The following is a 27132-nucleotide window of genomic DNA, read 5'->3' on the forward strand; positions in this document are numbered from 1 at the left end:
TTCACTTCTCCGCCAGTCCTACCTTTCAGAAAGTGGTTGATTTTCTGTTTCTAGAATTGCTGTTCTTCTTCTCTTCGATCTCCCGTTGGATTTGTAGGTGTTTGCAATCTTTAGATAAGCTATCTAGCTGATCTCCCGCTGCCTGAAGTAGTCTCAGCCTGCTACTTCTCTGCCATCTTGACTCCTGCCTGAATTAATATTTTTGTATTTTTTGTGTAACTACCTAGTAGTGCAGTTGCTGGGTTGTACTGTAGTTCTATTGACTTTTTGAGGAACCTCCATACTGTTTTCCAGAGTGGCTGTACCAGTTTGCATTCCCACCAGTGGTGCAGGAGGATTCCCTTTCTCCACATCCTAGACAACACCTGTTGTTTCTTGTGTTGTTGATTTTAGCCATTCTGACAGTGTGAGGTGGTGTCTTATTGTCACTTTGACTTGCATTTCCCTTATGATGAGTGATGTTGATCATCTTTTTACGTGTCTCTTGGCCATCTGGATGGCCAAAGAATGGACATTCTTTGGGAGAATGTCTGTTCATGTCTTCTGCCCATTTTTAATTGGCTTATTTGTTTTTTTGCGTGTTGAGTTGTATAAGTTCTTTATGTATTTTGGATACTGACCCTTTATCAGATATGTCATTTGCAAATATCTTCTTCCATTCTGTAGTTTTCCTTTGCTGTGTAGAAGGTTTTTATTTTCATGTAGTCCCGATAGTTTATTTTTGCTTTTGTTTCCCTTGCCTCAGGAGACATGCCTAGTAAGAAATTGCTACAGCTAATGCCAAAGATCAGTACTATGGCCTGTACTCTGCCCTATGATTTTAAAGGTTTCATGTCTCGCATTTAGGCCTTCAATCCGTTTTGAATTTATTTTTGTGTATGGTAAAAGAAAGTGGTCCAGTTTCATTCTTGCATGTTGCTGTCCAGCTTTCCCAACACCATTTGTTAAAGAGACTTTTTTCATTCTGTATTCTTTCTTGCTTTTTTGAAGATGAGTTGACCGTATAGTTGTGGGGCTAGGTCTGACATTTTATGTCAGTCATCTGTGATGTGGTGTGTTTCAAAAACCGCAGCCCATAAATAAAAGTTAGATTTTGGTTATTCTATAAATAAGGCACACACTTATACCAATCTAAAACATTTTTTAAAAAGCATAATAGTGTGCTTAATATATCATATAAAACTAAATGAAAGCAAAGCTAATAATCTCTTCCTATGTTCCTTTTAACTTCACCCCTCTGGAATAAATTACTATAAACAGACTTTCTTGCTTCATATGAATACATATAAAAATTATATAACTGGATTTTATGGGCTTTTTTTCTGAAATAAAATTATACTGTACATAAGGCTGTGTACTTTGCTTCCTTTTTAAAAACTTAATGTATCATGAATATCCCTGAAAATTAATGTATGGTATATATAGATCTGTTTTTATCCCAGATTTCATTATGAACACGTATGTGCACACATGCATGCAGTATTACATGAATGAGATTAATATACACGCTTTTAATTTGTGTTATTTTTTCATTTTCTTCCATGACCTGTGATTACAACTTGGTTTGTGTATTCCTGTGGTTTTCTCTATATTTGTATAATCATATACAATCATACTACAATTATATGGTCATTTAATCTTCTCCCTCTCTTTCTCCTCCTTCTTCTGCTTTCTTCCTTCCTTGTTTTTGGTCATTGCTTACTTTACCAAGTGAGATCACCCTTCCCTATTCTGTATCTCAGTAATACTTCTAAGTCTTTCCTAGTAGTTCTGATTCAGCAGTTCTCAACCTTGGTGCATATTAGACTCATGATAGCCTCCTTGAAGTAATACCTGTGCCTAGGCTCCACTATAGACTAGTTAAAGAAGAGTCTTTGAGAGTGGGGGTCAAGCATAGTGAAAGCTCCCAGCTGATTCTAATGTGCAGCCAAAGTTGAGAACCACTGCTTTAATTTAGTGTTTCTTTTTTCTTTATTTGGGGGCAAGTGGGGGAAAAGCCCATAATGTTCCATAAGGAAGTAATTTACTCAGCATGTCTTTATTATTGGACATTCACTTTATTTTCAGTTTTTTTTTTTTTTTAATTCTGCTCTACCTTAATAGTGCTGCAGTTAACAATCAATGTTAAGTTTCTGAAATTGGAATATCACTGTATGTATCTACTCTTTGATAGCCACTAGATGGAGATAAGTGTTTATATATGGTTCTAATATGTATTACCCAAAATTTCTAAAGATCTAGTTATAGTGATGTAAATGTGACATTTAACTCATATTTTTTCTGCATGTTGCCTGTTTAAAGTACAAAAAGTTCTTTCTTAGAATTTTTGGGTTTAAGAATTTGACATTTTCCTACAAAGCTAAATTTAGTCTGACCATATGATCCAGCCATCATGCTGTTAGGTATTTACCCAATTGATGTAAAAATGTAGGTCTACACAAGAAACTGCACATGAATGTTTATTGAAGCTTTATTTTTAATCTCTCAAAACTGGAAGTAGCCAAGATGTTTTTCAATAGATGAATGGATAAGCAAGTTATGTATATGCAAATTATATGTATAAGCAAATATGTACAAGCAAATTATATATCCATATAGTGGAGTATATTCAGCAATAAAAAAGAATGAACTGTCAAGCCATGCTAAGACTGGGATGAATCTTAAATGCATATTGCTTAATGAAAATAATCAGTATACTGTAGGTTTCCAATTATACAACATTTTGGAAAGGCCAAAACTATATATAGTGAACAAATCAGTGGTTGCCAAAGTTGGGGAATGGGCTTAAATAAGTGAAGCACAAGGTATTTTTAAGAGTAGTGGAATTATTCTGTATGAGACTGTACAGTTGGATATGTAACACTATGCATCTGTCAAAACTTTATAACAGTAAGGTGAATTTTAATTTATTCAAGTTTAAAAAGTCATTTAGGAGGCTGGAGGTCCCGGGATGGACTACAGAATGTGACAAGAGAATCTATATTACAAATACATGAAACAACCTCATTTAGGGGATGAGGAGAAAAAGTGCCAAGTAACTTTGGAAATTAGTGGAGTCTGTAATACTGAAGCCAAAGGGAACTACACACAAGCACTGTAGTCTAGTTGATAACATTACTCCTGTGGCACTATGGGTTTACTCTTCTGAAACCACTATCCTTATATACTGAACAATTAGATAAATGGATGTGGATGATGGGAGCCAGATTTCTCACTGCTGGAGTGGGAAGTAATAGATAGGCAAGAGGAGAAGGCTGGAATGGTTCATGTGGTAATAGAGTTAGATACTGAAACTGCTCCCAGTGGCCAAGCCAGAACAATTTATGCAAGAAAATAAATAGTATCAGATTATAACCCTGAGTATAAAATAAATATCCTGAATTCATACTTATATAAATAAACAAATGAATAAATAAATGAGGAAGAATAGACAGTTTTCCCACGCAGAAGAATTCCAAACAATTTATGTAGTTAACTCACCCTCAAGCAAATGGAACAACTCTCCCCAACTCCTTAAGTATAGGCTGTATACTTGATGACTTCCTCCAAAAAGTACAGTGTAGAAGGGGTGGAGGGAGTTATGTTACAGTAGAGAAAGGTGGCAAACATCTACCTTAACCAGATGATTTAGGTAAATATCAACAGCGATGTCCTGTTGGTATTATGTACCTTTGATATGGTGTGATGAGAATGGTACTTTACCTCAGTGGCCTTCCTCCCTAAAACCCATAACCTAGGACTGATCTTGAAAAAAACATTAGATGAGTTAGTATTAAGTAACATTCTACAGAACACCTGACGAGTACTTTTCAAAACTGTCAAGGTCATCAAAAATAAGGAAAGTCTGAGAAACTGTCACAGCCAAGAGAAGCTTAAGGAGACATGGCAACTGAATGTAATATGGTATCCTGGATGGGATTCTGGAATAGAAGAAGGACATTAGATAGAAGCTAAGGGAATCTGAAGAAAATACAGATTTTAGTTAATGTATCAACATTTTACCAATAAAAATGGATCAGTAATATACCAATATTAGTTCATTGTGACAAGCATACCCCTAATAAAAGATGTAAAAGGAAACTGGGTACAGAGTATATGAACTCTTTGTAGTAGCTTGAAAACTTCCCTACAAATCTAAAATTATTTTAAAATGAGATTTTTTTTTGGCAAGTAAAAAAAAAAAATAAAGAGGATAGCAAGAATGATGGTAATAAAAATAAAAAAATAATAAAAAATAATACTGCCTTACTAGAATTAATGATGTGCAGTGAGAGTTTTGCCGTTGTGGCATTTGTCACAGGGCAGTCGGATTTCTTAGTAGAAAACAGTAAACACTAATAGTGTGCTTAGTTTATGAATAGTAACTCACCTAGTGGGTTACTAACAAGTACTCAGTTGTAGTTAAAAATTAAAGTGTATAGGGGTGCCTGGGTGGCTCAGTAGGTTGGGCCTCTGCCTGCGGCTCAGGTCATGATCTCGGGGTCCTGGGATTGAGCCCCACGTCAGGATCTCTGCTTGGAGGGGAGCCTGCTTCCCCCCACCGCCCGCCTGCCTCTCTGCCTACTTGTGATCTCTCGCTGTCAAATAAATAAAATCTTAAAAAAAAGTGTATTGTATGTTTTTAAAACAAAATAAAAGGCTTCACATTTTAGATCAGTTTATGCAATAAAGAAAATTCTCTGTGCCTACCACTGGGCTACAAACCACACTTCACCTTGTGATACTAGTGCTTTGCAGTTGACTGTTCCCAGAGGAGGCCTAATGTTTTGAAACAAAAATATGTTTCTCATAATTTTGAGGGCATTAAATATATCTTCCCTACATCATTTATCTTTTCTTTCCTCTATTCATCCAAGAAAACTTTGGAAATACAAAGACAAAACAGGCACCAAGAAGATTTTTGATTGTTTTACAAATACTTAGTTTAATACAGTGAGTTCATGTCAAAGGTAAAAGTAAAGCCAAAGCTATTTTTAATTAAAGATTAATTCTATGTGAAAATAGATTTTAAGCAATTTAAACCAATATTAGAATAAGAAATTTTGCATGACAGTATCAACTCTTGAAGTAGAATTGTAATATTCATGAATACTGAAGCTTTTCACTTTGGTGATGTTAAAATGAGTAGTTGACTAAATAGGTGTTAAAATGCTGCCGTTGGAAAATGATTTTTAATCCCTTAAATCAGAAAATATCTGAATGGAAACAGCTTTATCACTTTAAATATTAGCTTTCATGATTCACATATCTCAGTAAGGCAGATTTCTTCAATTCTTTTGAGAGGTTACATACTGTAATTAACATACAGTAGAAATTTTGTCAGTTAGCAGTTACTGTGTAACAGACCATCCCCAAATTTAGTGATTTAAAACAACAGCCATTTATTATTTCTCCTGAGTTAGTGGTTAGTGGGTTGGCTGGTAGTTATAATTTGGACCTGACTTTTCTGTGAGAGGTTTAACTGGTTGGTTGAAATCTGCTATTCAGCTGATTGGGACTGAGCTGAATTGATGGGACAACCCGACGCTGCTCCATGTGGGTTCTCCTCCTCAAGCAAGCTAGCCCAGACTTATTCTCATATAGGTGACATGGTGTAGAGTGCAAGAAATAAAGAAGGAGGGAAAGCATGCAAGGTCATTTGAGCCCTTGTCTTGGAAAAGCACGTTACTTCTGCCTCATTCTCTTGAGTAAAGCAAATCAAGACCAGCTCATATACAAAGGGTGGGGAAATAAATTTTACATTTTGATAGGAGGAGTTTCAAAGTCACATTGCAAAGATCATAGAAATAGGGATGGAGATGTGGAGAATTGGGGCCATTTTGCAGTCATTCTATAACAGTGATTGTAAACAGAACTTTGGCAAATTTGAAATAGTATTCAGAAGAATCACCTGCTTAATTCAGATAGATTCTTTTCTGTTCATGTAAAACCAAAGAGGTGAATTAACTATTGCTTTATTTTGCCTTTATTGTAATAACATTCCTTACGGTAATTTAAAATAGGCACTCGTTTTTAAAGAGCAAGTGTCAATTTTTAAACAGAAACACATTTTAAATTTTTAAATTTTATTTAAATTATTTTTTATTAATATATAGTGTATTATTTGCTTCAGGGGTATAGGTCTGTGAATCATCAGTCTTACACAATCCATAGCACTCACCATAGCACATATCCCCACCAGTGACCATAACCCAGCCACCCTATCTCCCCCCAATCCCTCACCCATTAACCCTCAATTTGTTTGCTGAGATTAAGAGTCTCTTATAGTTTGTATCCCTCCCAGTCCCATCTTGTTTCATTTTTTCCCTCCTTGCCCTCCACGACCCCTCACCCTGCCTCTCAAATTCCTCATATCAGAGAAATCATATGATAATTGTCTTTCTCTGATTGACCTACTTCACTTAGCATAATACCCTCTAGTTCCATCAGTGTCATTGCAGATGGCAAGATTTCAGGGTTTATGATGGCTGCATAGTATTCCTGTGTGTGTGTGTGTGTGTGTGTGTGTGTGTGTACACACACCACATCTTCTTTATCCATTTATCCGTTGATGGACATCAAGGTTCTTTCCATAGTTTGGCTATTGTGGATATTGCTGATGTAAACATTCAGGTGCACGTGCCCCTTCAGATCACTACATTTGTATCTTTAGAGTAAATACCCAGTAGTGCAATTCCTGGATCATAGGGTAGCTCTGTTTTCAACTTTTTGAGGAACCTCCATGCTGTTTTCCAGAGTGGCTGCACCAGCTTGCATTCCCACCAACAGTGTAGGAGGGTTCCCCTTTCTCTGCATCCTTGCCAACATCTCACATTTTAAATTTAATTGTGTTGAAAGTCAAAGATACCACCTTACACCACTTAGAATTTAAGTAATTGAAGTGTGATTTGTAGCAGGAGTGTTTTCATTATTAGAATCGTCTCTGGTTGTACTTGGATTGATCATTTTTTACTATTACTGTCTCAGTTTTGCATCAGTCTTCATTTTTTAAGTTTACCTAAAAGAAATCATCGTAATCTCTTCATTGCATCAATTTGTATGACATATCTTTTTAGAATTTTTTTTTTCTTTTTTGGTGTAGAAAATATGTACAGGTATTGATGTGTGCATGTGATTGGCAGAACTAAGTATCTTTATTATAATACTTACTACAGAATATACCCTGTTATGCTGTTCATTTAATAAAGCTTAAAAACTTTTCAACTTTTTGTTGAAATATAACATATGCATAGAAAAGTGCATACATGTATAGTATAGAGCTATATGAGTTTTTAAAAAAATATTTTATTTATTTATTTGACAAAGAGAAAGACCAGGAAAGGGAGAAGCAGATTCCTTGTTGAGCAAGGAGCCTGATTCAGGACTTCAGGACCCTAGGGTCATGACCTGAGCTGTAGACAGGTGCTTAACTGACTGGGCCACCCAGGCACTCCATGCTATATGAGTTTTTAAAAACTGGATGTTCCTGGGTAATCAGCATCTGGGTTGAGAAATTGAACATTACCAGCATCCTCTAACCCCTTTATGTTCTCTGTCACTGCTTCATGTTCTCTGTCACTGCCTGTAAGAGTAACAAGTATCCTTATTCCTAATCCCATACATGTTTTGCCTGTTTTTGTTCTTTATGTAACCATTTAAATATAATACCTACTCTTCTGAGCTTGACTCTTTCAGAATAAGATGCTGTTAATATTTCTCCATGTCTGTATAGGTAAGGAGTAATAACTACATATAATTTGGTCAGAGATCCTTTTAAAATTTTAACTAAAATTTGAAATTGGATACTGAATGATAGACTCAATTATAAGTTACCAATAATAAATATACATACATATTTATTGGAGGGGTAATATTTTAATTCATTATCGAATATACAGAAGCAGTGGTTTTTTTCTTTTAAGAAATAAAGCATGATCTTTTTAGTTTCTTGAGGAAAAGCAAAAAGGGACGTTGGTGTCTGTAATTACTAAAATTAGAATTCAGATGAAATTTGCTGTGCATGCACACAAAACAGACAATCATATAAAAAAATGGGCAGAAGATATGAACAGACACTTCCCCAATGAAGACATACAAATGGCTATCAGACACATGAAAAAATGTTCATCATCACCTGCCATCAGGGAGATTCAAATTAAAACCACATTGAGATACCACCTTACACCACTTAGAATGGCCAAAATTAGCAAGACAGGAAACAACATGTGTTGGAGGGGATGTGGAGAAAGGGGAACCCTCTTACACTGTTGGTGGGAATGCAAGTTGGTACGGCCACTTTGGAGAACACTGTGGAGATTCCTCAAGAAATTAAAAATAGAGCTTCCCTATGACCCTGCAGTTGCACTACTGGGTATTTACCCCAAAGATACAGATGTAGTGAAAAGAAGGGCCATCTGTACCCTAATGTTTATAGCAGCAATGGCCACGGTCACCAAACTGTGGAAAGAACCAAGATGCCCTTCAACGGACGAATGGATAAGGAAGATGTGGTCCATATACACTATGGAATTATGCCTCCATCAGAAAGGATGAATACCCAACTTTTGTAGCAACATGGATGGGACTGGAAGAGATTATGCTGAGTGAAATAAGTCAAGCAGAGAGAATCAATTATCATATGGTTTCACTTATTTGTGGAGCATAACAAATAGCATGGAGGACAAGGGGAGTTAGAGAGGAGAAGGGAGTTGAGGGAAATTGGAAGGGGAGGTGAACCATGAGAGATTATGGACTCTGAAAAACAATCTGAGGGTTTTGAAGGGGTGGGGGGTGGAGGTTGGGGGAACCAGGTGGTGGGTATTGGAGAGGGCACGGATTGCATGGAGCACTGGGTGTGGTGCAAAAACAGTGAATACTGTTACGCTGAAAATAAATTAAAAAAATTAAAAAAAAAGAGGCTATACAAAGAGTAAAATTAAAAACTAAAGGGAGGAAATAAAAAAATAAAAAAAAATTTACTGTGCATGAAAAAGAGGTCATCTATTTTATTTTCATGCTTTTAAAACCCTGTATCACTATAGAAGATTATCAAGCCTTACTTTATAAAACTCTAGAAAGAGTGATTTAGCAGCTTCTTTGATAGTGTGTTTTGCTATGGGGATTTCCCTGAAGTTTTCAAGTTGATTGTACCAAGACAGAAAAAAGGAAAACTATGTGTGTGAGATAGAGTCAGTGATAATTTAATTCTTTAGCATCTAATCTGAGACAATTTTTTTTCATGTCACTTCAGGTCAGGTATTTCTTTGTTTTCTTTTGAACTTGAGAGCAATCAGTTACATTCCCTCTTTTCTGTACTAAAGTTTTCTCCCTAAAAAAAACAGAGCAATCATGTGTCAAATCTTAATACCTTCTGGTACTTCTTTCGAAATCTTTTCATTTTGACCAGTTAATCTTATTTTCATTGGCATCAAGCTTTCTGGTTCTGATTCTATTCTAGTTCCATTGTATTCTATTGTTAAATTGTTTTTTCTCTGATTTCTTCATTGGCTTCTTTTTATTTCCATTAATACTGAGCATCATCCAAAGTTCTCTTTTAGGTTTCTGGCTCCATTTCTTCTCAGTAACTCTTAATACATATTAGATATGTTTATTTGCATAAATCTTTATATAAAATGTATCTGAACTTGACATCTTTCTTTTTCTATTTCTCTCATGTATTTTTACCTACTTATTTAGATATGCCTCCATCTTTTAAATATGTCACACATCATTTCTATTTTTCTGGTCTTCCCAGTCCCCCCTACTTATTTTTTTGCCGCTGTGGACAACATCATGTTCTTCACAGAATATAAGAGTCTTTATCTGAGTATCATTATTGGCTCAGTGTTTAATTTCTTGATGTTAATGACATTAATACCAGAGGATTACTGTTATTTTCTATAGTAGTTCTGCTTTATTAATATATATGGTTTTATCTAAATGATTTCCTTACATAAATATATATTGATTATCATTATTGCTTAGATATAATCACGAGAATTCAAAATAAAGGAGAAATGGTTCATTCCTCTTTTATCTCCTAGTAAATATTGCCATTTTCTTCCCCAGGAGCTGCCACGTTACACATTTCCCTTCTGAAATGCCTCAAAAAAAAAAAAAATTAAAACAGTCTCCTCCTAAGATCCTTTCCTTCCTATTTTTGGTTTCAGTTTTTATATGTGAATGATACAACAACATTTGAAGTGTATTTAACCATATAAATTAAAATCTTTCATTATGGGGCACCTGGGTAGCTCAGTTCATTAAGATCTCCTTTCTGCTCAGGTCATGATCTTGGGATCCTGGGATCAAGCCCCTCATCAGGCTCCCTGCTCACTGGGGAGTCTTCTTCTTTCTCTGCCTATGCCCCTTCCCCTGCTCATGTCTCTCTCTCTCTCTCTCTCTCTCCCCCCACAACTATCTCTCTCAAATAAATAAATAAAATCTTTAAAAAACCAAAATCTTTCATTATATAAACTGTATTTTTTTTCTGATTGAACGTTTTACTTCGGCAAGGTTAATTTTTTCCCCATAGTTTTAATACTATAAAACTTTATTGGTATTGAAGCACAAAATTATTTGAACTTGATTTTTTTTCTCTGTATTTTCATTGAAGAAAGATTTTTCTCCTCGAGAATTAAGAGCTGTAATTTTTTTTGCCTCAGATTCTCCTGAGAATGATATTCCTATGGAGATCACAACAGCAGAACCACAAGTTTCTGAAGCAGTATATGATTGTGTTATTTGTGGTCAGAGCGGCCCCTCCTCTGAAGACCGACCTACAGGATTGGTTGTACTGTTACAAGCATCCTCAGGTAAAATCAAAGTAATTTTCAGTGGATTATTTTAGAGCCTAAGTGTATACAACATGTTAATAAATATCTGTATTAATTGAAAGTTATATCTTTGTCTTGATATAACTATAGATCTATATAGCAGGGATCAATTTAGATCTATTAGCAAGGATTTTAAATTTGGTTTTATCTGACTTTCCTGGGTATGAGTGTTGGAAGAAGCCCTTTACAGAGAAGTCTCTCTATATCTTATACAGTCTATTTCCTTAAACTGTGATGGCATATTACCTATCCTAGAAAGCCTGAACGGAGTTCAGCTTTCTTGACAATTTAATTGTTTTAAAGTTGGGGTGCGTTTTAAGCCCAGAAATATTGTCAGTTAAGTATTTTAACTACATAAGGCACATTCAGGTAGTTTTGCATTTATTTCTTGAGCTAGTAGAAGCAGTAATTCTTGAAACAGCTTGCTGAATATCTTTGCCAATATGTTATTAATAATTTTTTTAAAATTTATTTTAGAGCATGCACGTGGGTCGTCGGTGGGGAGGGGTAGAGGGAGAAGCAGAGACTCTCAAGCAGATTCTGCACTGAGCAGGGAGCCTGACATGGGGCTCCGTCTCATGAGTGAGATCATGACCTGAACTGAAATCAAGAGTCAGACACTTAACTGAGCTACCCACGTGTCCCTAAAATTTCTTTTGAAAAGTTTTTCAAAAATTTTTTTGAAAAATTTTTCAAAAATTTTTGAGAAAAATTTTTCAAAAATTTTTTGAGAAAAATTTTTGAAGGATTTGTCTGAATGCTCTCTATCCTTTCCCATGCTAAAGTATTTTAAGGTGTGATAACTCTTACACACTCTAGTCCTAATGTATCGAATCCATTTTCAACAGGAGTTTGTGTGAAGCAAAGAGAAAATAAAATTCTTTCACCTTGCTTCTGAGCATTTTTTCCTAGGGTGTTTATTCTCTAAATTAGTATAGTAAAGTGGAAAGAGATATGACACTCCCCTGAGTTCAAATGCAAGTATTGCTTGATGTAATCTGGCTAAGTTTGTTGCTTTCTTTTAACTGGAGACAATGTTGACTTCAGAGAATTGTTTGGTTAAGTAATGTAATATAGGCAAAAGGATCTAATGGGGTGCTGGTAAATTAGTTTATCCTCTTCTTACTTTTCTTGCTTAAAACCAAAATTCCTTTGGAAAATCCCAGTTGAATAGGACATTGGAGTAGAGCTGTCAAGACCAGAAAGGCCTACTAAAAAGTAAATGTCTGGGGTACCTGGGTGGCTCAGTGGGTTAAGTATCTTGATTTTGGCTCAGGTCATGATCTTAGGGTCATGAGATGAAGCCCTGTGCTCAGCGGGGAGTCTGCCTCCCTCATCTCCCTCTACCATCCCCCTGCCCCTGGGCGCATGCGTGCTCTCTGTCTCTCTCTCTAATAAATAAGTAAATCTTATTTATTTATTTAAAAAAAAAGATTTTTATTTATTTATTTATTTATTTGACAGACAGAGATCAGAGGTAGGCAGAGAGGCAGGCAGAGAGAGAGAGGGGAAATCAGGCTTCCCGCTGAGCAGAGAGCCCCATGCGGGGCTCGATCCCAGAACCCCGAGGCGCCCCTAAATAAGTAAGTCTTTAAAAAAATAAGGAAATGTGGGGCACCTGGGTGGTTCAGTGGGTTAAAACCTCTGCCTTCGGCTCAGGTCATGATCCCAGGGTCCTGGGATCGAGCCCCGCATCGGGCTCTCTGCTCAATGGGGAGCCTGCTTTCCCCTCTCTCTCTGCCTGCCTCTCTGCCTACCTGTGATCTCTGTCTGTCAAATAAATAAATAAAATCTTTAAAAAAAAAAAAGGAAATGTCTGAGAGTATTGGCTAGTTTTGTAGCTATTTCTGTTTTCTACTGCTGTGACAAAACTAGACTATTAAATTATTGCCACTTAACTTCTTATAACTTTTTCACCAAATACTTCATAATCATAAATGTTTTCTTTATTCCTTTATTCATTCATCCCACAAATATTTATTGGGAACCTAGGTGCCAGATACTGTCATAGTATAAAACAAAGCAAAACAGAATCTCTGCCCTAATGAAGGCAGAGATTTTGTTTTTGTTGTTTTAATCTTTATTTGTTTATTATTTTATATTTTTAAAGTTGCTTTGACCAAATTGTCACTTCATTTAATTCTTTTTTACAATTTTGTACACTAACTAAACTTATTAATACTGGATAATTCCACTATATTGTTGCTCTTTTTTATAGATAGAAGGAAATGAATAAGAAACTAACATGAAAAAGCATTAAATCTCTAAAGAGTGACTTTAATTGGGAACTGTAGCAGGTGAAGTCTCTGGCTGTTTCCTAACTTTCTGAGCCTCACACACCTACTGACATCTTGCATTTTACCACTCTCTACTTTTTTCCTTACTTCTGACCTCTATTTTAATCTGTCCCTTCTCTTTTTCTTTTATCTTTTTAAGTTTTAATATGGAATGTTTTGTTTTATTTTTTGTTTTGAGTTTTTATTTAAATTCTAGTTAGTTAACATATAGTGCAATATTAGTTTCAAGAATAGAATTTAATGATTCATCACTTACATATAGAATCCAGCGCTCATCAAAACAAGTGCCCATCATGCATTTAGCCCTCTTCCCCCATCTCCCCTCCACCAACTCTATTTGTTCTCTATAGTTGAGAGTGTCTTAGGATTTGCCTCTCTTTTTCCCCCCTCCTCCTATGTTCATCTGTTTTGTCTCTTAAATTCCACATATAAGGGGCGCCTGAGTGGCTCAGTGGGTTAAGGCCTCTGCCTTCAGCTCAGGTCATGATCCCAGAGTCCTGGGATCGAGCCCTGCATTGGGCTCTCTGCTCAGCAGGGAGCCTGCTTCCCCCATCCCCTCTCTCTGCCTACTTGTGATCTCTGTCTGTCAAATAAATAAATAAAATCTTTAAAAAAATTCCACATATAAGTGAAATCAAGTATTTGTCTTTCTCTGACTAACTTGTTTCCCTTAACATAATAAACACTTAACTCCATCCACCTTGTTGCAAATGGCAAGATTTCATTCTTTTTGAAGGCTGAGTAATATTCTTTTGTGTGATATATCACACACACGCGCGCACGTGCGCGCACACACACACACACACACACACACACACCACATGTTCTTTATCCATTCATCAGACATTTGGGCTCTTTCCATAATTTGGCTATTATTGATAATGCTGCTATAAACATGTGTCCCTTTAAATTAGTATTTTTGTATGCTTTGAGTAAATACCTGGTAGTGCAATTCCTGAGTCATAGGGTAGTTCTATTTTTGACTTTTTGAGGACCCACCGTACTGTTTTCCAGAGTGGCTGCACCAGCTTGCATTCCCACCAACGGTGTAAGAAGGTTCCCCTTTCTCCGCATCCTCACCAACACCTGTTGTTTCCTGTGCTGTTTGTTTTTGCCGTTCTCACAGTACGAGGTGATATCTCTGTATCTGTAGTTCTGATTTGCATTTCCCTGATGATGACTGATGTTCGGCATCCTATCATGTGTCTGTTGGCCATCTGTATATACACCTTCTTTGGGAAAATGTCTCTTCATGTCTTCTTCCTATTTCTTAACTGGATTATTTGTTTTTTGGGTGTTGAGTTTGATAAGTGCTTTACAGATTTTAGATACTAACCCTTTATCAGATGTGATTTGTACATAACTTTCCCTATTCCATCAGTTTCCTTTTAGTTTTGTGGCGTGTTTCCTTTACTGTGCAGGAGCTTTTTATTTTGACATAGTCCCAATAACTCATTTTTACTTTTGTTTCCCTTGCCATAGGTTATGTGTCTAGTAAGAAGTTGCTACAGCTGATGTTGAAGAGGTTACTGCCTGGGTTTTCCTCTAGGATTTTTATGGTTTCAGGTCTCATATTTAGGTCTTTAATACATTTTGAATTTATTTTTATGGATGGTGTAAGAAAGTGGTCCAGTTTCATTTTTTTGCATGTTGCTGTCCAGTTCTCCCAACACCATTTGTTGAAGAGACTCTCTTTTTTTACATTGGATGTTCTTTCCTGCTTTGTCAAAGATTAGTTGACCATATAGTTCTGGGTCTATTTCTGGGCTTTCTATTTTGTTCTGTTTATCTATGTGTCTGTTTTTGTGCCAGCATCATACTATTTTGATGGCTATAGCTTTGTAATAGAGCTTGACATCCAGAATTGTGGTGCCTCCAACTTTGCTTTTCTTTTTCAAGATTGCTTTGGCTGTTTGGGGTCTTTTGTGGTTCCATACATGGTTTAGGATTATTTGTTATAGCTCTGTGAAAAATGTTGTTGGTATTTTGATCAGGATTGTATTAAATATGTAGACTGCTTTGGATAGTATAGACATTTTAATAATATTTATTCTTCCAATCCGTGAGCATGGAATGTTTTTTTCATTTCTTTGTGTCCTCTTCAATTTCTTTTATAAGTGTTCTATTATTTTCAGAGTACAGATCTTATACCTCTTTAGTTAGGTTTATTCCTGGTTATGGTATGGTTTTTGGAGCAGTAATAATGGGATCGCTTCCTTGATTTCTCTTTCTGCTGCTTCATTATTTGTGTACACAAATGAAACAGATTTCGTTACATTGATTTTTTTATCCTGTGACTTTGCTAAATTCTTGTATCAGTTTTAGCAATTTTTTGGTGGAGTCTTTTGGGTTTTCTACCTAGAGTATCATGTCTTTTGCCAATAGTGAAAGTCTGATTTCTTCCCTGCATATTTGGATGCCTCTTATTTCTGTTTCTTGTCTTATTGCTTAGGCTAGGACTTCCAGTACTATGTTAAATAACAGTGGGGAAAGTGGATGTCACTGTTTTGTTCCTGACTGTAGAGGAAAAGCTCTCAGTTTTTCCCCATTGAGGATGGTATTAGCTGTGACTTTTTTGTGTATGGCCATTATGAAGTTGAGGTATGTTCCCTCTATCCCTATTTAGTTCAAGTTTTTATCAAGAATGGTTGCTGTATTTTGTCAGGTGCTTTTTCTGCATCTGTTGAGAGAATCATATGGTTATCCTTTCTTTTACTAATGTGGTGTTTCACGTTGACCGTTTCGTGGATGTTGAACCACCCTGCATTCCCTGCAGCCCAGAAATAAATCTCACTTGATCATGGTGAATATGGAATGAATATGGAACATTTTAACTACATAATGGAGTAAAGAGACTAGTGAAATGAACTTCCATGTCTCCATCAATCTTCAATAGTGATTAACTTGAGCTAATCTTATTTATCTTCCCTATGCCCCAAATTATATTGAAGCACGTTCCAGACATCATTTCATTTCATCTATAAATATTTTTACTGTTTCAGTTAAAAAGAAAGTTCTTGTTTTTAAAACATTACCACAGTGACTCATAAGTAAATTAGTTCCTCAGTATAGTTATATATCTAATCAGTGTTCAAAATTCTCCAGTTGTTTCTTATTTACTTTATTAGATTAATTAATTTATAGTTATAGGGTCTCCTTGTAATCTTTTAATTAGTAGTTTCCTTTTCATCCCCTGTCTTTCTCCTCCATTCTCCCAGGTAGGCGCTCTCCTACACCCATACATTTTACTCTTTTTTTACAAAATTGGCTCATTGAAAAACATTTTGGATTTTGCTGGATATACCCCATGATGTTTAACTCTTTCCTCTGTCCACTCTGTTTTCTGTCTGTTTGAGATAATTCACTTTAAATGATGACTATTGCCTAGAGTAGTCAGTTCATCAGAGATCACAAATCTCTCATTTTTTGTTTATTACCTGAAATATTTCTATAAAAGAAATTTTACTTCATCAACTATTTTGGTTAATCTGACAAATAAATTATACCTGAAAGACAGGATAAATACAATCTTCTTTCCCTTTATTTAGTAGTGCTCCAAGTATTGAGGTAGTGGTTCTTTAGTCCTTTCCCAAAATAATTAATTAATACTTTTAGTATCATTATGATCTGTTTCAGTTAATTTCTTGTTAATGATCACATTCTTCTTTGTTCAGTGAGAGCCTCTTCAAGTTACTTCCTCAGTTCTTTTGATACAAAACTTATAGACTTGGGAGTTTACATCTTTTGGCATGGCAAGTTATACCTTTCTCACCCAGAAATCAGTCATTTCTCTAAGAAGTTTCTTTTACTGGGAAATGGTATTTAGAGACCACGGTCTGGGTGCTAGTTGTGCTTATTGCTCTAGACTTTTTTATAGCCATCAATCCTTTATTGGCCTGTCTTGAAACCATGCATCAAAGAAGAGTCCCATGATTTCTCTCCTTAGTCTAACATTCGAGTTGTGCTGAATTATAGACTTTTGATTAGGAGCCCTTCAAAACACTGCTTAAGTTAAGGGCCTTTACAGCAGTTTTATAAAGTTCTAAAGGTATTGTTTTATATGCTGTCTCACTATTGTGCAGAATGTCTGTTGTAAATATTATTGACTTGGGGAGTTTCAGTTCCTCGTAGAAGAATACAATATTATATAATCTTTTCCATTTTATTACTCACCACAGTCTTTGAAAAACTCAAGAAAGTCAGTGTTTTATTCTTAGTGCTTTAAAAAACATATGTAATAAACAAAAAGCCTGTAATAATGAAGTGAATCCAGAAAGACCTGCAGATTGAGATTTTTAAACCAAATATCAGTGTTCTTGTAGAAAAATGCAGATAGTCAAAAACATGAACGGCAAGGAGGGGAGATGGAGCTGTAAAGGAGCAGAATTTTTGTATACTATTGGAAGTTGATATTAATGTTTCCACCTTGACTTAGAAAGTGAAGGTAACCATTTAAGAAAAATCTAAGATAAGAAATGAGAAGAGAATCAATATGGTAAACTAGAATATTCAATTAATCACAAAAGTAAGTGGTAATAAACAAAGTGAGGAACATATAGAAATAAAAAGCAAAAAGCAGAATTAAGCCCTTCTAACTCAGTAATTATTTGAAATATAAATGCATTCAACTCTCCAATTAAAAGGCAGAGATTGATAGAATAGACTAAAAAACGTGAATATGCTGTCTATAGGAGACATTTTAGATCCAAAGACACAAATAGGTTGAAAATGGATGAGAAAAAGTATTCCATACAAATAGAACCAAAAGAGAGCTGGGATGGCTATGCTAATTTCAGACAGAATAGATTTTAAGCAAAACATTGTCACAAGAAGAAAAAGGACATTATATATTGATAAATGAGTCACTCCATCAAGAAGATAAAATAGTTATGAACATGATACATACTAGAGCCACCTGGGTGACTCAGTTGGTTAAGTATCTGACTTTGACTTAGGTCATGATCTCAGAGTCCTAAGATCGAGCCCCATGTCCATCCGGCTCTGTCACACAGCAGGGAATCTGCTTCTCCCTCTCCCTCTGCCCTGTGCCTGCTTATTCTCTCTCTTTCTCACATAAATAAAGTCTTTTTTTTGTTTGTTTGTTTTCTTTGTTTTAAAAGATGTAATACATACCAAACAGGGGCACCTGGTTGGTGCAATTGGTTAAACATCTGACTCTTGGTTTTGGCTTAGGTCTTGATCTCAGGTCATGATCTTAGGGTTGTGAGATTGAGCCCTGTGTCAGGCTCCTTGCTCAGTGCAGAATCTGTTTGGGATTCTCTCTACCTCTCCCTCTGGCCTGTCGCTTACGCTCTTTGTCTTTCTCAAAATAAATAACTAAATTAAAAAAAAAAAGAATACATACCAAACAGCAGAAACCCAAAATATATGAAGCAAAAATTGACAGAATTAGAGGGAGAATAATAGTTGAGATAATAATAATAGTTGAGACTTCAGTGCCCCATTTAAATAATGGGTAGAACAACTAAACAGAAGATCAAAGAGGGAAAACACTTCAGTGGCACCCAGATGGCTTAGTTAGTTAAGTCTCCAGACTGTTGACTTTGGCTCAGGTCATGATCTCAGGGCTGTGAGATCGAGACCCATGTTGGGTGTGTGCTGAGTGTGGAGTCTGCTTGGGAATCTCTTTCTCCTTCTCCCTTTGCCTTTTCCCCCACCTCTCTCTCTTTCTCCCCCTCTCTAAATTAAAAAACAAAAACAGAAACAAATCACTTTAACAACAGTATAAAACAGATCTAACCAACTTATATAGAACACTTTAGCCAACAAGAGTAGAATACACATTTTTCTCTGTTGTACATGGAAAATTCTCCAAGATAGACTATGTATTATGCCACAAAAGAAACCATAATACATTTAAAAAGATTGAAATCATCCAAAGTATCCTCTCTGATCAGAATGGAATGAAACTAGAAGTCATTAAATTGGAAAATTTGAAAACTGGAAAATTCAGAAATAAATGGAAATTAAAATAACACATTCTTTTTAAAAAATTTTACTTTATTTTTTGTTTTTGACTTTTTAAAAATTTTATTTTTTTTCAGTGTTCCAAAATTCGTTGTTTATGCACCACACCCAGTGCTCCATGCAATATGTGCCCTCCACAATACCCACCACCAGGCTCACCCACCCCCCACCCCCTCCCTTCCAAAACCCTCAGTTTGTTTCTCAAAGTCCATCGTCTCTCATGGTTTATCTCCCCCTCCGATTTCCCAGTTATGCTGAGTGAAATAAGTCAAGCAGAGAGAGTCAGTTGTCATATGGTTTCATTTACTTGTGGAACATAAGGAATAACATGGAGACATTGGGAGATGGAGAGGAGAAGTAAGTTGGGGGAAAATAACACATTCTTAAACAACTACTGGGTCCAACAAGAGATTACAAGTGAAATTAGAAAATACTTTGAAATAAATGAAAATGAGAACACAACATACTAAAACCTATGGGAAAGTAGTACACAGAAGGAAATTTGTAACTATAAATATTTACATTAAAAACAAAGATCCCAAATCAATAACCTAACTTTACACTTTTAAGGAACTTGAGAAAGAAAAGCAACCTAAACCCAAAGCTAGCAGATGGAAAGAAATAATAAAGATTAAAGCATAGATAAATGAAGTAGAGAATAGGAAAACAGTAGAAAGAGTCAGCAAAAGCAAAATTTGAAAAGCAAATTTGAAAATGTCAAAATTGATAGTTTTATAGCTTGACTGGCCAAGAGTTAAAAAAAACAACAACACAGAAATAACTGAAATCAGAAATGGAAATTGTGAACATTACCACAGTCTTAAAGAAATAGAAGACTATAAAGGAATATTATGAACAACTTTTTGTTAATGAATTTGATATCCTAGATGAAATGGATACATTCCTAGAAACACAGAAACTACCAAAACTGACTCAAGAGGAAATAGAAAATTTGAACAGACATTGAACAGTTAAAGAGAGTGAATTAGTAATCAAAAACTTCTCAACGAATAAAGGCCCAAGACCAGAAAGCTTAACTCATGATGCTACCAAATATTTAAAGAATTATCATTAGTCCTTCTCAAACTTAAAAAAAAAAAAAAAAGAAAAAGAGGGAATACTTGCTAACTCATTCTATATTAACAGCCTTATCCTGATACCAAAGACACATAAAAATATCACATGAAAAGAAAATGATAGACCTAGTATCTTTTATGAATATAGATCCAGAAATCTTCAGCAAAATCCTAGCAAGCCAAATCCAGCAGTGTATTAAGAGGATTATACATTATAGTTAATATTATTTTAGTTCCTAGCATCTCCCTCCTTCTATTTCTTCTTTCTGCTGCTGCTGTAAATCTCTTCAGAACTTAGGGCCCACATTCATATATTTAATACTGTTTCCTGAAGAATATTCTTCCCATGCTTACTGAGTCTTGTAATAATATATGGCACTGTATGTTTATATCCCCACTCCCTTTTTTTGTGCTTTAGATATTTTACAATTATAAAATCTTATTATATTATTTTTTTCCTCTTGCTGTATGCCTCTTTCCCAACTTTTCATTTTGAAAGTTTTGAATCTACAGAATACTCTTAACCTGCACTCAACAATTGTTGACATATTGCCATGTTTGTTTTTCTTTTCCTCTCTTATCTATATACACATATACACACACACACTTTTTAGAAGAAAAGGGCAGATGTCATGATGTTTTATCTCTGAATATTTAAGAATGTATCTCCTAAGAACAAAGATATTCTTCTATATTATTATACCCAAGAAATTTAATAGTAATATCTAATATTTTGTGTTCAAATTCTCAGTATTTTTATAACAGGTTTTTAAAATAAAGATTGATTGATTATTTATTTATTTATTTGACAGAGAGAGAGAGAGAGAGAGAGAGAGCGCGCGCGCGCGCGCTTGCAAGCGCAGAAGCAGGGGGAGTGGCAGGCAGATGGAGAAGGAGAAGCCGACTCTCTGGCTGAGCTGGGAGCCCAATGCAGGGCTTGATCCCAGGACTCTGGGATCATGACCTGAGCCAAAGGCAGACATTTAACTAACTGAGCCACCCAGGCGCCTCAGATTTTTTTTCTTGATCCAAGAAAACGATCATACATTGCATTTAGTTGTCATTTCTTTTTCTTTTTTCTTTAAGATATTATTTATTTATTTGAGAGAGAGAGCAAGCTGGGGTCAGGGGTAGGGGAGATTCAGGGGAAGAAGCAGACTCTCTGCTGAGCAGGGAACCCCGTGTGGGGCTTGATCCCAGAACCCTAGGATCATGACCTGAGCCAAGGGCAGACACTTAACTGACTGAGTCACCCAGGTACCCCTTAGTTCTAATTTCTTGTTAGTTTCCTTGACTAAAATAGTTCTTTCAGGCCCTTTTTAAAATTTTGAAGCATCTAGGTCAGTTCTGTAGAATATCTCATGTTCTGGATTCCTGTGATTATTTCCTTATTAGGTTCAAGTTAAACATTTTTGGCAATGGCATTATATAAATGATGTCCCTTCCATTCCATCACATTAAGAGGCTCATAGTGACAGTTTGTCTCATTATTGGTGATGCCAACCAAGTTTGATCGCTTGGTTATGGTGGTAGGTAGTCTATAGGGTGATACATTGAGACGCTGACACTTCACCCTTTTACTTGATTTTCCTTGCCTGAATCAATGCGTGTGTTATCTCTTACTATTACTCTTTTCAATACTCAAATTTTCTCACATTTGGCCATCAGAACTCCTGCATGTCTTCATGATGTGGCCCCTCTGTGTTTGAATACCCCCTTGCTCTTTATTACATACAATTCCAGGCTCCAACCCTGGATGCACTTCTTTCTCCAAGGATCTGTTTCCTTTTAGTGAGAAACAGAATATTTAGAAATAAAGGTTATTGATACTGGAGAATCATAACTTCTAGGTTTTTTCAGTGGACATATTTTGAAAACCATTCATCCTCCATTACAATCCATCCATCCATCCACCCAAAGTTCATACTAATCTTTTAGTGTTATTTCAAAAAAAAATTGTCCGATTTTTAAAAATTATTTATTCATTTTTTTGACAAGTGGGAGAGATAAAGGGACAGGGAGAGGGAGAGAATCTCAAGCAAACTCCATATTGAGCATGGAGCGTATGTAGGGCTTAGTCTCACAACCCTGAGATCATGACCTGAGCAGAAGCCAAGAGTTGAATGTTTAACCCAACTGAGCCACCCATGCACCCTTGTCTTATTTTAAGATTTATTTACTCTGTAGAAGAAAACTAGAATATCACTTTTTTGGGGGTCTTTAAAAAATATCCTAATTGTAGAAAAATTAGTGTAGCTTGTGATAAATAACAACTTTCAGTGAATCATATTGAATCAGGTTGGTTATTTAATGAGCTCTTATTTTTGTTGTTAATGTAGTTTTAGGGCAGTGCCGTGACAACATTGATCCAAAAAAATTGCCTATCACTGAAGAGGAGCAGATTTACCCTTGGGATACATGTGCAGCAGTTCATGATGTGAGACTTTCATTATTACAGCGTTATTTTAAGGATGTAAGTACCCTTTTTATCATATAGTATTTTTGTCAGCAAAATTGATGGTTACTTTCTCCAGAGTTTTACTTTTTATTTTTTTCTTCTATCAAATGTCATTCTTATTTGGAATGTTGAAGTTTATTAGAAAAAAAGTTACTACATAGGTAGTAAAGAAATGGAAATCTGTTAATAAGTAAAAATTTCAGGTTGTAAGTGTTACAGCTATGTTTTAAATGTTGTTTATTGTGAGATATTCACATTCAGTTAAATGCAATGATATTCACTCTATAAAAACTTTTAGAATTACATTGAATATTTTATGAAGATTTTTGTCTCCTTTTATTTGCATTTAAAGATACACAATAAGATCTCATTATAATGCTTTAAAAATGTAAAGTAAACAATAACTGAGCTAGTAATGACGAGCATCAGAATAGGATGTGGTTCAGTAGCCTGGACTGAGGAGAAGGCTTCTGGTGGGTTCTTGAGGAGATGGCGGCTCTAGTGAGGGAGGCATTGTGTAGAGCAGAAAGAGTTCAGGTGAGGAAAACTGGAGCCTGATCTTAGCAATGTAAGCTTGCCGGATAAACAGTCTAGGATTCAATTTCTTTGGCTATAAAATAGGGCTCATGTAATTTTTCATGCAGTTACCTACAAGGTTAAAAATTTCTTTAGATCACTTTGCACGTTATAAAGGTCAGTATAAATGTATAGTAGGGTTTTTAATATTTAAGCTAGCCTTTTCAGAGTGCTCAGGTTAGATAGGCCTTATAAGGCAGTTTGGATTAGGGAATGAGGACCATGCTTCCATATGTTTTCAGAAGCTTTAAAAAGAAATTATTATTGTTTGGTAAAAGAAGCCTCTGTGTGTGTGTGTGTGTGTGTGTGTGTGTGCGCGCATGCGTGCATGTGCACACATGCACTGGCATACATATGCACACATTTCACACTTTATTCTCTATTTCTTTTAATTTTTTGCAGCATATATATATATATATATATTAGTCATAGACCAATAAATATCTTCATTTTGAAGAAAATGATTAAATTGTACTAAGTTCTGCTTTTGCAGAAATTTACTACCACCTTTATTTGGATTTTATTCTGTTGCCATAATCCTGGTTTTAATTTTGTCATTTTGAATCACTTTAGAGTAGATGAGTAGAGATGAATCCTAGAGCCAAACAGAAAAGCAAAATAACTTGATCAAATGAGAATATAACCCAGACTTAAGATCAAAATAAGTTTGAGGGAAGGGGAGATCTAATAAAGGAGATAAATAGTATGGTATCTCTTTCTTAAAGTATCCAGAATAGTTATCCATTTCTAGAAAAAAAATCTCTTTTGTAAGAACTCTGAACTGATATCTAAATTGGACAGAATCTCTATTGTGTGTTTGTCAGTGATGTGGGATTTTATTCTTACATATATTTTCACACAATACTTTCCTACTTTCATTGTGGTTATTTATATACATAAATAGTATACACAAAATATCTAGTGTGTTCCCTGGACTGTATACCTCTAGAAGTGTAGGGCTGTTCTTATATCGGTTTTATGGTTCCCTCAGGGCATAGCACATGCTATGTGGGTTGTAGATGCTTACTAGATTTCTTACTGAACTACTCTAGTATGGTTTCATAGGCAGACAGACTCTGTACAGCAGAAGAATTACTGTTAATGGGCACTGATTTTGATTACAGAATTGAACTGTGTAGACTCTGCTCTCTTCACGTGAGTTGCATGCAATTAACAGAGATGACCTATAGAATTTTAGTCATGCAAGTAGTACTGCTGCTGAAACTCTAGAGTATTATATGTAAGAGATGGGACCCAGTAGGGAGGGAACCTGAGCTTTGGAGTCGATAGACTTGGGTTTGAAGTGGGGCTCTGGCATTTGTAACTGTGAGCTTGGTAAATTTTTCATTCCTTTTTTGCAAGGTTTTAATAAATATTGAGGTTAAGATTCAGCATTAAGCAATTCTTAGCACAATGGTGGGCACATCATTGAAATCTTTCTAAAATATTAGTCTTGTGTTAGTAAATGTTTGCTGCCCTTTTTTTCTATCTGATTCGTATAAGAAATCTAACCAGTACATAGACAAATGATGGACTGATTTTAGTTTTTTTTTTCTTTAAGATTTATTTATTTGAGAGATAGAGAGCAGGATTTGGAGGAGGGTCAGAGGGAGAGGAAGAGGAAGTCTCAAGCAGATTTGTGCTGAGCATGGAGCTCGCTGTGGGGCCAGATCTCAAGATCCTGAGGTCATGGGGCGCCTGGGTGGCTCAGTTGGTTAAGTGACTGCCTTCAGCTCGGGTCATAATCCAGGAGTCCTGGGAACAAGTCCCACATCTGGCTTCCTGCTCAGTGGAGAGTCTGCTTCTCCCTTTCTCTTTCCCTCTGCCCCTCCTGCTGCTTGTGCTAATGTGCACGCTCTCTCCCTCTCAAATAAATATATAAATAAAATCTTAAAAAAAAAAAAAAAGACCCTGAGATCACAGCCTGAGCCGAAACCAAGAGTCAGATGCTCAGCTGAGTGCACCACCCAGGTGCCCCCTGATTTTAGTTTTGAAAGCTAACTGCTTTTATTAAAAGGAGAGATTGATTATGTTTTTATAATATATTGCCAAAGAGAGCAGCTTGTTTATTACCTGAGTACCAACCATTCTAAAATGATCTAAATCTGCTACTTCAGGTGGCTCCAAAACATAAAACAGAGATGAGAGGTCTCTGTTGCTTTTCTGATTTGTAACAGTAGAAGTTAGCTCACCTGCTGTGGGTATTTGGTTTGTGCTGTTATGCATCTTTAAATTGGCTGGGAAAGCATTTTGCACTGTGTCATATTTTCAACTTTTAGTTACTCGTGAACAATCTTGATTTAACATTGGAATTTTGTTTGTTATTGTTTAAAGATTATTTGGTTATCTTACATTATAATGTAAATGTTTCATCTCAATGTAAAAATAAAGTTTAAAGGTGTACTCAGTTTTAATGGCTTTTCAAATCTTTAATGAAGTGCTGTCACTCATGATAGACCTTTATTGCTCTCACACGGTCATCTGTTTACTACAGACTGGAGGGTAAACTCAAGTTCAGGCCCAAGTACTGTTTAACAGAGGCCAAATGAAAATTCAAAGAAAATTATTTTAGGAGGAAAAGTCTAAGCCTGTTTATTGGTTGAAGGGAAAAATTTGGTAGGGAAGGAGAGAAGAGTAAGTTGAAGATGTAAGAGAGGGAGAGGCGATGAAAGCAATTAATTTTTAGAACATGTCAAAAAGGTATTATTGCTTATATAATCTGGGTCCCTTCTTTATTGCATATTATATTAAACCTTTGTAAATGTTAAGGTACCTTTTGGGGTTATCTTATGGCTAAATTTGTAGTCTAGAAAAATGTATGGAGGGTGATATGTTATGCAGAGAAGATATTGGAGTCAGGGAGACCAGTTAAGAAACTTTATTGAAGAGGTGCCTGGGTGGCTTGGTTGGTTAGGTGACCAGCTCTTGACTTTGGCTCAGGTCGTAATCTCAGAGATGTGAGATCAAGCCCCATGTGGGCTCTCTGCTGAGTGGGGAGTCTGCTTGGGATTTTTTTCTCTCTCCCTCTCCTTCATTCCCTCCCTACCTCCCCCACCTCACGTGCATGATTGAGCGCGGTCTCTGTCTCTCTCTCTCTCTCAAATAAATTAAAAAAAAAGAAAAAGAAACTTTATTGAAGAACCCACTCCCCCACAACAAATGGTACAGACATGAATGTTATAGTGGGAACAAAGAGGAGGGGCCAAAATCACAAGTTATTTAGGAGATAGAATCTGTGTGGTTTGGGAGCTAATACTGTGGTATGAAGGAAAAGAATGTGATGTAGAATGACTTTTAGCTTTCTGATTTGGTGACTAAATAGCTTGTGGAGTTTTTTAAACCAAGAGGAAAAGAAAGATTCATGGAAAAAATGACACATGTCACATTTGTAAAAAAAAAGATTTTATTTATTTATTTTAGAGAGGGAGTGTGGGCAGACACACATGCGAGCAGCGGGGAGGGCAGAGGGAGAGAATCTTAAGAAGACTCCAAGCTAAGTGCAGAGCCTGACATGGGGCTTGATCCCAGGACCCTACGATTATGACCTGAGCCAAAATTGAGTTGGACGCTTAATCAGCTGAGCCACCCAGGCGCCCCATGACACATTTTTAAATGTTATCTGAGGGACATCAAACTAGAGATTGCAAAAATAGTCAAATATCTGTCACAGAGGCAAACGATCCAAGTTGGTAAGATAGTTGAATTTACTGATTAAAGTCACTCAGGGAGAACAATTTTAGTAAGAGAGTAGTGCAAAAAACATATAACCTTAAGGAATATAAACATTGAAGGGGCAGATGAAGAAAAAAGTCTTAAAAGGAAGCCTAAACCAAATGGTTTAAAGAGATCTGAGGAGCATCAAAAGAGAGTAGCATTATGGAAGCCAGGGGGAAGTAGGTGTTTTAAGAAAGAAGTTGTTATTC

At 35.9% G+C, this 27132-nt stretch overlaps 1 protein-coding gene across 6 annotated transcripts in view; it reads left to right on the forward strand.

The window, feature by feature from the left end:
• Positions 1 to 27132, forward strand: part of UBR3 (ubiquitin protein ligase E3 component n-recognin 3) — a 234896-nt gene that overhangs the window by 118004 nt on the left and 89760 nt on the right. For all 6 annotated transcript variants that reach the window (XM_032880422.1, XM_032880421.1, XM_032880423.1 and 3 more), the window contains 2 exons: positions 10644 to 10793; positions 22515 to 22648. In XM_032880422.1, the coding sequence (XP_032736313.1) occupies positions 10644 to 10793; positions 22515 to 22648 (284 nt within the window). The remainder of the gene's footprint in view (positions 1 to 10643; positions 10794 to 22514; positions 22649 to 27132) is intronic.

This window comes from Lontra canadensis, unplaced genomic scaffold (genome assembly GCF_010015895.1).
Source record: "Lontra canadensis isolate GAN:19392208 unplaced genomic scaffold, GSC_riverotter_1.0 scaffold69, whole genome shotgun sequence".
Classification (NCBI taxonomy): Eukaryota; Metazoa; Chordata; class Mammalia; order Carnivora; family Mustelidae; genus Lontra; species Lontra canadensis.